General features: G+C 39.6%; 1 protein-coding gene across 1 annotated transcript; it reads right to left on the bottom strand.

Moving 5' to 3' along the window:
* Nucleotides 1-7925: 7925 nt before the first annotated feature.
* Nucleotides 7926-12213, bottom strand: LOC145438069 (uncharacterized). Its single transcript, XM_080315451.1, has 9 exons — nucleotides 12011-12213; nucleotides 11659-11715; nucleotides 9842-9937; nucleotides 9169-9270; nucleotides 8922-9032; nucleotides 8773-8859; nucleotides 8533-8715; nucleotides 8386-8460; nucleotides 7926-8104 (listed from the first exon to the last, which is right to left on the bottom strand). The coding sequence occupies exons 1-9, from the start codon at nucleotides 12210-12212 to the stop codon at nucleotides 8013-8015; spliced, it is 1005 nt and encodes a 334-aa protein (XP_080171577.1). The 5' UTR covers nucleotide 12213; the 3' UTR covers nucleotides 7926-8012.
* Nucleotides 12214-13476: the final 1263 nt, after the last annotated feature.

Here is a 13476-nt window from a genome sequence, read left to right on the forward strand (position 1 = left end):
GGTACCCTCACTACTGCCTTGCTGAAAACATATTACTCACGGTCACGGTAAACACTGGAAAATGAGGAAGATATAAGACCAAAATCACCTCAAACAACATCGTGAACAAGATGTCTACCCGACTGAGGGGATCGGACATCAGCAGCGAACGAGGACAAATTTCAGCTGCACTCAAGCTTGAACTGCTTAGAACTAAACAGAAGAAACAAAACTAGAAAAACATAACAGAGAAACTTAATTTACCATTTTATCATCAACGTTTCCGTTACAAGATATGAAAATAAAATATAATTGAATAGTATATTCATATTGAAATGAACCCGAATATTTTCGGCTGACACTCGTCAGGGGTAATCGTCAGCAACTAGTAGAGAATAAGAAAGAACATTGTATATCAACAATCGTATCACAAAATATGACGTCACCAGCATGAAACCTCGAATAAGAGAGCGTTCAGTGCACTATTCCTAGGTGCTACACGAACTCCTTCTGTTGACAGAGTTTCGGTTGGTGTATTTTGATAAAAGTCGACTCCGAGGCACACAAGTGGAAGTGTGAACGGCCCCTCCCAATAACCCGAAATTTGTCGTCTCGATAATTATTCGCACAAATCGGATTATCCAACAGATTTTTGCCGATTGCAGAATTAATGGCCTTCGATCGGTCAGCATCAAGCTTGAGTGGATGAGTTAAGGGTGAGCTTTTCACCGAGTGTCAACAGAACGAGTTCGGGTACCACCTAGGAATAGTGCACTGAACGCTCTCTCATTCGAGGTTTCATGCTGGTGACGTCATATTTTGTGATACGATTGTTGATATACAATGTTCTTTCTTATTCTCTACTAGTTGCTGACGATTACACCTGACGAGTGTCAGCCGAAAATATTCGGGTTCATTTCAATATGATTATACTATTCAATTGTATATTGAAGTTCTGTACCTCCGAGAAGCTCTTGAAAACAAATATATAAAAAATGTGTAATCAAGACCCCGAGCGGGAGGTAGCTCTACATATAAGAGAGGGCTGCCGGACGCCGGCGGATACGGCGAGCCGGATAAAAAATAAAATAAAATTCGCGTTCTGTGTATGAACCTCGGCAATTTGAAGGCTCACGTTCGCAAACGAACCGTGGCAGGTTCTACACTGTGAACCATTTCATTCAATACAATTTCTCACAACAATATAACATCAAGGGATGGTGCGAACTCCTGAAAAGTTACGAGGGAACGCGAATGTGATTCTTTGACGTCACATGACGTCATGGTACCAATTCCAACCCTAAATTCCGTAAAGTAATATAATAATGTACATGACAACTAGCGACGACTGGGTTAACGTTATGCCACAATGCTAAAGTACATGTTGACTTTTTAACCGTCACCTTATGTATCCACTGGAACAATCAAATGCTATAATAATTTCACAAAATCAATATTTTCCTTCGCGTTGCCAACAATTTCAACGTGGACTCGGCTAGACCGGACATATATGTAGACTAGGCTGTTCAAAAATAACATTTTTTTCGGGATTCCAACCATTCACTGATTAAATTGTCAGGTTACCCTAAAACACGCTGCACACCAAATTTGGTTCAATTTTAACAAGTAGAGGACTCCGCAGATCCAATTAAAATTTTTAATTTATTAGAGAAAATTAAAAAAAAAATCTAATTTTTCTGCCAACAACATGAAATTGTTGAGCTGTCTTCAAAGACGATGCAAAACAAATTTGACTCAATTCCAACTAGTAGAAGCACAGGTATTTGAGTTTTTGGTTGATAATTCGCGGATTGTCCTTGATTGGTGGATTATCCGACGATTATCAACGAAAACCTGAAATACCTCCGCTTCTAGTGGTTGGAATTGAGTCGAATTTCTTTTGCATCGTCTTGAAGACAGCAGCTCAACAATTTCATGGGGTTGGCGGAAAATTTGCTTTTTTTAAAATTTTCCGTAATAAATTAAATTTTTTAATTGGAACTGCGGAGTCCTCTACTTGTTAAAATTGAACCAAATTTGGTGTGCAGCGTGTTTTAGGGTAACCTGACAATTTAATCAGTGAATGGCTGTAATCGAGGAGAAAAAGTTTTTTTTGAACAACCCCAATGTAGGCCTATTATTCTTAAGAGTGAAACACCGGTTTCCATACTTGCGTCAGATATTATCTCAAAAAAAAAGTTATACAGTAGCCAATACCCTAATCGAGTATGCAATAAGGATGTCAAATCTAGATAGATCCCGTATGCATGATAGATTTATTACATTAGACACCAATGCATTCTCTGTATCAATTTAGTTGATGTACATATATTTGATTGGTCGACCAAGCACAATTCGCTGACTTCCTACATGTACCTAGTGAGCTTCGTTTCTGCTATTGTGTGACTGCGGGTAAATCTCACGGCAGAGCGAAACAATAAAGATTCACCAACGGAAAGCTGAATATTCCAAGCAAACCATCGGGCAACTTTCGCGAACATAATTTCTGAAATCGACAAGATGCATGCTCGTTTAGTGCTGAGTTTCTTTTCATGCTGCCAGCGCCTTGCTGAGAGTGGTCCGAAGTTGAAAAACAAAGAATTTCAACCAACTACTTGTTATGATGACGTGAAAAATTGCAATGCATGAAAAGGTTCACAGTGCTTTCGCAACCAAGGTTCGTTTGTGAACGCCAACATCCAAATTGTAGAGGTTCACACTCAGAACGTGAACGTGAGCCAGAGGTGGTCAAAGTAGTCTAGAAAGCTACTCAAGTAGAAGTAGAAGTAGCGACGAAAAAATCTACGCAAGTACGAGTAGAAATACTTCTTCCATAAGCGACCTAAAACTACTTGAAGTAGAAGTAGAATTGACTGACTTTAAATCTACTCAAGTAAGTAAGTAGTTTTAATAACAATTTTAATTCGTTGGCATGGACTGTCAAAAGCTGCAAATTGAGCTTTGCGGAAGGTGCAGAGCGCTTGATTCGAATTTGAGGTGATGTGCTAAAACAGGTGTAACGATCAAAAACGTCGGATTTTCCAGATTAGCAGGACACGTCATGGGCTGCTAGATTACGATATGATATAGGTAATTGCTAGATTGTGAAACGGTAGTTTCAAACATTATGGTGGGCCATATTTACTGTGGTGGAATATTTGAAATGGGCAACAATGCGGTGAGAGCGGAACCAAGCAATCCGGTACCTAAATTATATTCACTGATAATTTCGTGAAAACATATTTGTAACTCCAGAACTAATGTGCGCGAAGCGCAACAAAATTTCTGGGCTTTATTTGACTTTTATGAATATTAAATGTTGGTACTCCGTGAAAACAGCCCGAAATTCGTCAGGCTATCTTTCGTATTGAGGGATTAAACTACTTCTACTTGACAAACTGAAAATAGCAAAAAGTAAGTAAGTAGATCACAAAATATCACGAAGTAGAAGTAGAGAAATCAGATCTACTTGCCTAAGTACCAGAAGTAGAGGAAAACTACTTGAGTGCTTCCAAAAAGTAGAAGTACTTCATTACTGAACACCTCTGCGTGAACCTCACGTTCACACCAACCCTCTTAAGATCTCTGGTTGACATTCTTTCCATTTAATCTTCTAACGACTCTCTGCGCGTTGCTGGCAGCGAGAAAAGAAATTCAGCACTAAACGAGTAGGCTATGCACCTTGCCCTTTTCAAAAAATTTATTTGCTTGGTTACAAAGGTTTGCTTGAAATACTCAGCTTTCCATTTGCGAATTTTTGTTGACTCTCTGCTGTGAGCGTTTCCCGCAATAACAATCATTTTATCAATGATTGGCATCACGTAAACGGGTATAAAGAAGACAGGGTTGTCTAATGTTAATAAGTATGGCAGGAGGCGTACGGGATATATCTTGTATAATATATGTTTATTGTATTATAAAAACTAAATACGCCATGGTGTTGGCTACTGTATTCACTACTTTTGAGTAGCATACCTACCAAGTACAGGAACCGCTATTTTACTCTAGTCAATGCCAATGTACCAATGGTCTGACGCCTTGGGAATACATTGATGGTATAGCCTAGATCAGGGGTTCTCAACTTCCCTGGTATAACGGGCCGCATTTGAACAGCCAAAGACGCCGCGGGCCGCAGAACATTATTACTTCGTATTTGTAGGCTACTATTAAATTTAGGCTACTGTAGCCTATTTACCAGTCGTATACGGGCATTTAGTACATTTTTATGCATTATAAAGCATTAATGGACAGCGTTTGTACGTTTACGGTTGCTGATTTTTGTGAGAATATGACTGTATCTTCCAGCGACGCTTAAAAAAATCCTTCATTGAACGTGCATTGCATTCGTGGTCGCTATATGCACCTTCAACTCTTTCCAACAGAGAACCGACTTTTCTGTTTCAATGCTATAGCAAGCAAGCATAGGAATATGGTAACTTTTTATTTACAGAGGCAATCACGTTGAGCTCTCAGTGATATGGGAACAAGTCTGGCGTTCGGGGTGATTTCTGAGCAAAATAAATCAACGTTCTTCTTTCCTTCCATGGATGGAGCCCTGCACCAATAGTTACAGGAGTCAGCTTTGTCAAGTTGATTTTTTTTTGCTGGTCCCCTCTTCACATTTTCCCTGCCAGCATTTCCTCCGCAAATATGTCCACTCTCATAAAATGCACCGAGATAATTAGCTATGTAATTTTGTGGAGTCGGTGGATTCGTCCAATGCTAGGCGGCTAAAGTAGTCTACTCGACAACGTGTTTCAGAACATGCGATAAAAGATCGACTGAAATTGCTGTTACCATTCTGGTCACGGCGGAATCAGACAACTGTAGCTTCGAAATTTGTCAGGTGATATTGTGCTTGCTGCTAAGTTTCAGAACCAGCGAATATTCGCACAGTATGTTTAAGTTTTATTGAAACCACACCTTCTCTAGCAGATTTCTCGGGTTTAGCTACATTCCACGCAATTCTGAACGATGCGCCTGTAACATTGTCGGCAATTTTAACAAGGCCTCGAAATATGGATTACCGGGCTCGGCACCTAGCTAGCAACGTTTTTTAAGATCAGGCGATATATATGACTCCAGAAGAAACTGTCGTGGTATCATTTTAATTTTTTACGCTTCGTTACGACAACTGTTCTTCGATAAATATGACACATCGAATCTCCATTTAGATCGGAGAAAGCAAATTCATTGTTCCACGAAGAGTTACAAACACAGTTTTCGCTGTTTAATTTCCCGTTACTTGTTCTTCTTGCCGTTCAAACCATTCGCGGTTAATGAAACACTCATTAAAAATTTACTACGCAGTAAGATACTCTTGAACCAGAGTACATCCGGATACCGATTCAAAATGTTAACAAGAACTCGAGCATATATCAAGAAACCAGAAACCAGAACACATCAAAGAATGAGTAATCAAACGAAACAGAGACGGTGCGATAAAAGAGTCAAGTAGCTGAAATATTATTTAACAATACTGTCCCAGTAGTAATTGCGTTCATGATGAAAGATGTCGCGGGCCGCAATATGTACGTCTGCGGGCCGCATGCGGCCCGCGGGCCGCGGGTTGAGAACCCCTGGCCTAGATTATTAAGGCGTAAGCTGATATTCCATTGCAAGTCCTCGTCGAAATTGTTGTCAATGCGACGAAAAGTATTGATTTTGCGGAAATATCATAGAATTTGACTGTTCCAATACAGTGGTCAGCATTGTGGCAGAATGGGTCCTCACTCCTCAGTCGTCCCTAGGTATCTCGGACATTAATTTATTATACTTTGCGGAAATATAGGAATGGAATTGGCAATATGACACCACGTGACGTCATAGGGTCACGTGCACGTTCATATTTATATCACGACGCCGTGGTTTTAGGTATTGTTAGGATTAGATTTCACAATATCGTCTGTCCTAGTACGTTAGGTTCTCGGCTATGTCAATTCTCGGTAATGTCTATTCTCGGCTGTGTCCATTCTCGGCATTGGTTTTCTTGGTATTGACAGGACATCGCCAAAAATACATCGTAATAATTTATTTCCGTAGATTGTGCTTTCTTGGAAGTAACGGCTGCTGAAGGAACGGCATTCCGAAAATATCAAGAGCACAGTATTCGTCTTATTATTGTAAATAGAAGAAGGGGAAATTCTATGCCGATCATATTATTAGGGTTACCATATTTTGGAGTCGGAAATAGGAACACTTTTATCAAATCCTAAAAGTCAGTTTATCGAAATCGAAAGCAACCTATTTTGAAATATCTGTACTGGAATATTGTATCCATTTACGGATTGCCGCCGAAGAAATTGAAATCTGAGTGGCACGTTTAACGAAATGATATCTGCTTACAAAGGTATCAACATATGAATTTTTCCCGGCTTGAAGCAACTGATTGAACAGCGAGACACTATCAGTAGAATAATTGAAGTATGCCGCCGTCTTCGCGCTTGCTGCACGGATTCCTTGGAAAGTTGCGATGTTTAAGAACATGCAATTAATTCGCACGTTTATGGTATGATTGTTGATTTTGCTTTAAATTCCACATCTTAATTGCCTCAAGTTTAAAAATATATCACATACCTCTAACGCAAGGGCGGCCAACCCGTGGCCCGCAAGAAGGTCTTGCGTGGCCCGCGAGATCATTCTGGAAATTAGTTATAACTAGGGCAAGTTTTTGTTGCAGTTAAATCCGTGAAAAGTTGCATTTATTTTTGACAAAAGTTTCAGTAAAAATTTGAATTTAATATTTCACAAAAGTTGCACTAAAAGACCACATTTTGATCGGTTTATTAAAAAAAAGGTCCACTTCCCAGTTCCAATAAAAAAAGGTCAACTTTCCGGCCTAGCTCCCGCAACACCCGTAAGAGCATTACTCCATGCAGTGCTGATTTACGGCATTTCAGTCGAATTTGGCCGTGTATTTCACCAAAATCAAAAATTCCTTCATGAAAAATCGAAAAGGTTGCAAAATGTTGCAAAAAGTTGCATGAAAAAAATGGACAAAAGTTGAAAAAGTTGCACTACAAGATTCCTTCAAACAGCATAAAACAGCATTCTACATGTCTTACTAGTATTTAGGAAGCTGCCGGAAGCTGTAAAAAAAAGTTGCACTTGCCCTAGTTATAACATCAAAAAGTTAATAACCCAGGAAAAATTGCAAGGCCAACCAAAATTTGATTAGTCTGAGCGCGTAATTTGGGATGTTTATGACTAAAACATCAGTTCCGACGCATTGACGTAGCCAGGTGTCAGCCACATCTTTTTTTAGATCTTCGTGCCGACAAGATAGCGTAATGGTAAAGCGTCCGGCTTCTCGGTAGGTTGTGGGTTCGATCCTGAAAGTATATTCACGTCAGTGTTATCGAACTACCAGTTATTGAATCACTAGCTCTTGGTAAACACTTTATATAAAAACCGTAAAACCAACAAAGCTCACTATGCATTTTCGTTCCATGACGAAGGCAATGCTGGTGCTCTATACAATCAATTCCAGTGACAGACAAATAGATTTTACCTTGAAGCTAAGTAGCGGTGGGAGCTGGTCAATCCCTGACATATTCTCGCCTGAAGCACGTTCAGAATTTTCAAGCATCATGACGAACTTTACCGGCGATCGCGCTATTGATCTGCATGTTCGCTTGTGGACATATTCGTAAATTCAAACAACTTGTTGACGGTCGCTAACTTATTCTTAATGAATTATTTGTCAACAAAGTCGCATAATTATTCATCGACGAGCGCTGGTTGGCCACTGGGTGATGAAGTTAACGATAGTCGGAGACTCAATAACACGGCCTTACAAAACACAGGCGTGAGTCGAATAAAAGCGCTATCGATTCATTAAAACTGAGTCTCCTACTATGCCATACTGGTTTTGCGATCAGTGCGACCTACTACATTGGTACCGATTCACTATCTCATATAGTAATCCATGTTGAACATGTTGTTTATTCCCAGTACAAAACGAGATTGACATCACATTTAGCCAGTGAAATTGAATGAGCTTGTTAACGCTTGGTCGCATTCTAGTAAATCCTTTATTCGCTGTCATCGGTTGCATCGTCACTCGCTCCGGATTCTGCATCTCCGGAATCATCCCCATTATCATCAGAACCGGTGTCTTCAGAATCTAGAAAACGATAAGGGAGCGGATAAATTACATTGAAGTGGATAAAGGTAAAAGAAACATGAATATGCTCACAGCAGAATCACAAAATAGCACTATGGGAATCAATGTCCTTCGTTTCTGAGATTCTGACCATTTTGAATATTTGGGACAGTGAGATGTTATCCTCTAATTTGAGTGTTTTGGTTTGCAAGAAACACGTAAGCACTGGTCAAAGGCATAAGAAGATTATAGTGTAAGTGCATATAGCTTCAAACGGAGGACAACATTAGATTTTAAAATACCTCCAATATCATCCACATCCGTTTCATCATCTTCAGAATCTTCAACGGCCTCACCCTCGTCATCATCGTCATCATCTATGAACATTAATAGTTAGCGAAAGTAAAGGAAGTTTCACATAGTCGCCGACTCCAGCTAGTAAATCTTACCGTTCTCATCTAATATATCAAGAATGCTTTGGATCATTTCTTCCAAAGACTTGGATTCCTCCTCATCCTCGTCATCATCGGCTTTCCACTTGAGCAACATTTTAAGTGTCTGCTTGAGAAGACCGCCACGTATTTTACGGAGAGCCATTCTGTTAGGTCGTCTACCGCGGGCAGGTTGGAATCCTGTTTCAGAAACACAGCCGTGAAATTATATTTCCAGAAAGCATATTCCTAATTTACCTCTTCGTCTAAACGGCCGGCCTTGGCTCCCACGACGAGGACCTCTTCTTTCATCATCACCATCATCATCATCACCGCGACTTCCCACTATATAGAACAAGGTAGGAGGGTAATATATCAATAAAGTGAAGCTTTGATGCAAATAGTACTTCCTGGACCTCTTCTTAATGGTTTGTTATCGTCGTCATCGCTCGTGCCGTTGCGTTTCTTACCCTTTCCTGGCATTTCTCTTTTACCCCCTGGTCCTCTGCCTGGGCGATCTATTCAAGTTATTGTAGCCAATGTAAATATCGATATCTGATAGAAGGGGTCAATTAATCTGGTCGTAGGATTATTCTCATGAATATGATACAAAGAGGAAGATACTAGATAAATAACAGATTAATTCGTCCTTACCTCTGGATCCTCTCATTGGTCGTTTGTCATCGTCCTCGTCGGAGGTTTTATTCGATTTACCTCCCTTTCCATTCATTCCACCTCTACCTCCAGGTCCACCGCCTAAAAAAATGTGAGATTGATTGTTACATGTACGATTACGATCTGATCAATTGCATGGACACGTCGGGGTTGTCTAATTTGAATAACTCCGAATTTTTCCCAGTTAATGCTAAACTGTATCTGAAAGTACATTGCACAAATGCACATGAATGCACATTGCACAAATGCACATCTTTGATAAATAGGCCTACTTGGAAAACTTGTGGATTGCTATTTTCAAATCACGAAAATTCGGCATCAAATAGTTCATGCCAGCCAGATATTATGTAGGCCTGACCATGATTTGTAATCGTAATGGATGACGAATGTCGATGTCGAGCATTTTCTAGAAATCATATATTAGATTGTTTCACATGTCAATTGATTTCTTTATAAAGGAAAAATTGCTCCACCTATTTCTTCGTACCTTTAATTAACCTATGAAGCAAACTGAACATTGGTCAGATCGGCACCTATTTAAATATGATATACATTACGTGACTTACTGCAACAGAGTGATTTAGAATGAGTTTAGCATGTGAGGAAATAGTCGTGATTATAAATTGTTCGACTCTGAAAATGACGTCATTACCTCGCATTCGTCTCTTGTTATCATCGTCATCATCACCATCCTCTTTGGTTCCATTAGACTTCTTTCCTTTTCCACCCATTCGCCTGTTCATACCTCCTAAAGTGAAGATGTGTATATGTAATTATTATTATAGTCGTTGGAATTGAAATGCTGTATATAGCAGCAATAATAGGCTTTATTAGTTTGTAGTCATGCATTCTGAAATCATAAGGCAGGGGTCGGCAACCTTTTACTAGTCGCGGGTCAAATTTCGGGTGTACAACTTTTTGGTGGGCCGGAATTTTTCTTAGTACTATATTTTACGCTCACTTCGGTATATTATCCTACATTGGTGCAATCTCAATCATACCAATCACAAGACACATGTATTTACACTTCAACAACACAGAATAAATGTGACAATTGACGCAGCTTGCTTTGTGAAAGGTTTTCAACTTCTGGTAACAAGTCAGATGAAACAAGAATCAGACCCTATTTAAAATGGACGTCCGAAATACGTGATCTTAGCTTGCTCTTCGTGAATTTCTTTGTTCAAGACTATTGTTCACATGTGTACGTGCCTCCAAAAATCGATGCAATTTCTTTTGCATTGTTGGTCAAGCTGGGATAAAGACCAATTTCAAGAACGTACTCTTTGTCAAAGTCATGCAGCGATATGCTCTTTGTATGAAATTTGTCATTCAATTCAACTGCATCGCATTTCAGAAAGGCCCATTTGAAATTTTCAGGCAATGGTATTGGCGTCCACATTAAACAGAGTACTGAATAGTCAGAATTCATTTTGTAGAGAAGGAATGAAGGAATGTCGGAAAAGCGGGTGAATATTCAGTAGTTAATTTTCGTATCACAGTTATAAATGTAGTGTTGGTACTAGGTTTTCTCTCCTCAGTATAGGAAAGTGAGCATAATTTTCTTTGTACTGTTGACATTTACAGAGTCACAGATTTGTTTTGAATGCGCCTCAACATCTCATGTATTTAGTTGTTTTCCCCCTGAAGTTGCAAATTCAATTTGTTCAGATGTGAGGTTAAATGTACCAGGAAAGCAAGATGAGATACCCATTTTCGATTACAAGATTATGAGTCGGCGATATTTGTGTTTTCGAGGAAAGTTGCTATTTCATTTCTCAGTTCATACACTCGTGTAAGCATAGCTGCTCGACTTAATGCGCGAACATGACAGATATAGGCCTACATGACATCGCCATATTGATTCTCTGCTTCTAGTAATATCTGGCGTAACTGATTCAGTTAATAAGACAAAAATCATATTAACATTTTTCACCATTGTGGCCAAAACACTATTCAGGTTTTTTGTCTTGGCACACAATGCCTTCTGGAAAATTAAACTATAGATAGGCTAACTAACATAAGGAGGCTAGTTATATATAATTGAACAGTTTGAGATTCCATCATTGCGTCTGAGATGTTCCAAGCGTTTTTGAAGCAAAGGAAGAACACCTTTTTTGTCACACCCCATTAGAGTGGTAAACCCTTTAAAAAAAGTATGGTACACCTTCGGTTGCGAGACACACCCGATTGATAAGCACTGATCCAGTCTAGTCTATCTCCATCTCCTACTTCAACCACCTTCGTTTTATGGCGCAACAATAGACTAATACGATGTAGGCTACTATTATATCGTAGCAATGCCGCATTTTTTTCATGCAGTGCTGCACTGCAGATTGAAACTCATTATGAAACGGCGGGCCGTATTCTTGTGATAACTAATTATTATATCGCGGGCCGGACGATTTCGCTTGGCGGGCCGCAGGTTGCCGACCCTTGTTCTAAGGGAAAAACAACTAGTCTATTCACCTTCTTCCATCATCTTTCTGCCGTCGCAAGATTCAGTGTCTTCATTTTCTTCGTTATCTGTTGAATCAAAATAGGATTAGTACTATCATAATCGCGAGTTTTAAGCAGCGTCTGTCAAAATCGGATAGGAGTTTTCAATCTGACATAGGCCCTATATAAGTCATACTATCAGCTGATATATATGAATATAAACTTAATCATAAGCATGGGTTGTCATTACTTAAAACACTAGTTTTCGCTCGTGGCCTTCGACCAATGACCTACATTCGATATTGAATCTACAACGGTGTTTCCGTGACAGACGGCGAAATCCCATAGCATATTTGTTACTGCTTATCACTGTTTAGTTTACCTTTATCGTCAAGCAAGGATTTGATTTGGCAAAGGAATTTCCCCATTCGCATTTTCTTGTTTTCTTCATCATCATCATCATCATTAGTATTATTCATTCTTCCGCGCCTTCCTCGTCTTCTGTCGGAAACTCGTTTCGCGAACTGGTTCGTGAGTCCTCGCATACGGTTGAATCTCATTTGAGATCTTTGTCGTCGGCGCATGGATGCTTAAAACACGGGAAATGATAAGGAATCTAATTTGAACTTATGTTGGATTGCATTTATATGGTTCGACTAAATACACATGTTCAAGTCGCTGGCGGCGCAGAATATATACAAGGCAACGCAGGTTTAAGCGAACACAGTTATGAGGTAACCGGATGCGCTAAGAAATGATTTTGTCGAAAGTCTAGCTGAATATTGCCTACTTTGGGGCCATGTAGGCCTATACTAGTACTTTACCAGAGCAACATGAATTGTGTTTTAAGCCACCGGAAAACGTCTTTAAACTATCTTTGACTGTTAATTCCAATCTATAAGACACAACTTTAATATCCATGTTGTTAATAAGATTTCAAATCATGTTCGAAAAAATCGTTTAATTGTTGTAATCTTGACACACCTTAGCCATCACGACTCCAAACAACATGCACTTACTTATTGCTGTTGATTTAGTAATAATGGTGTTTTTTAATTTACACCAAGAAAATATTATTTGTGATGATTGCTGATCTTCCGACTTGCACAACGGTTCACTTTCGTGTTAAAATCTCGTCTATCGACTTAAGCTATTGATACGATATTTCGGAGTAAAAAAAAATCAACTATCATCTAACTTTTAGGCCTCCCTCGTGGCATTGATGGGCGTCTTCTGGGGCCATTTCTTTGCATTGACCTGGGAGGTCCGCGTTGTTGACCACCGAACGATCTTCTTGCTCCGAATTGTGGTCGATTGTTGCCTCCCATCTGAGTTCGCCGTTGACCTGTGGTGATACGATGAATTAATGTATGATTAATCCAAAAAAATTATAACTATGTATATACCTGGACGACCACCAAAGGAGCCAGGGCCCTGTCGATTCTGCATTCCTCTACCGCCTTGTCCTGGGCGACTTTGACCTCCTGTAAAAGGGAGTTAAATTAATTACCTACGACCTAATTGCACGAATGTATAACAATGTATATACCTGTACGACCCCCAAATGAGCCAGGGCTCGGTCGATTCTGCATTCCCCGACCGCCTTGTCCTGGGCGACTTTGACCTCCTGTAAAAGGGAGTTAAAGTAACTGTCTTCGATACAAATGCACTAATGTATAAAAACGTATTTACTCGGGCGACCCCCAAATGAGCCAGGGCCCGGTCGATTCTGCATTCCTCGACGTCTCTGACCCCCTAAAAAGAGGATTTATTTAATTGTGGATTATTACATATCATGATTCATTGGATCACACAAATGCGCTATTATAATGAAAACATCAGCAGGAT

This window comes from Botryllus schlosseri, chromosome 4 (genome assembly GCF_051294905.1).
Source record: "Botryllus schlosseri isolate E-star chromosome 4, Bs_hap1, whole genome shotgun sequence".
NCBI classification, from domain to species: domain Eukaryota; kingdom Metazoa; phylum Chordata; class Ascidiacea; order Stolidobranchia; family Styelidae; genus Botryllus; species Botryllus schlosseri.

What these genes read in the sequence shown, in the direction of transcription:
- LOC145438069 (XM_080315451.1), bottom strand. Translation starts at nt 12,212, where the DNA reads ATGCGCCGACGACAAAGATCTCAAATGAGATTCAACCGTATGCGAGGA. An exon ending in TGATATATTAGATGAGAACG is followed by an intron (nt 8,461 to 8,532) that starts GTAAGATTTACT and finishes TAATGTTCATAG; the next exon opens with ATGATGACGATGATGACGAG. An exon ending in GGATGTGGATGATATTGGAG is followed by an intron (nt 8,105 to 8,385) that starts GTATTTTAAAAT and finishes ATCGTTTTCTAG; the next exon opens with ATTCTGAAGACACCGGTTCT.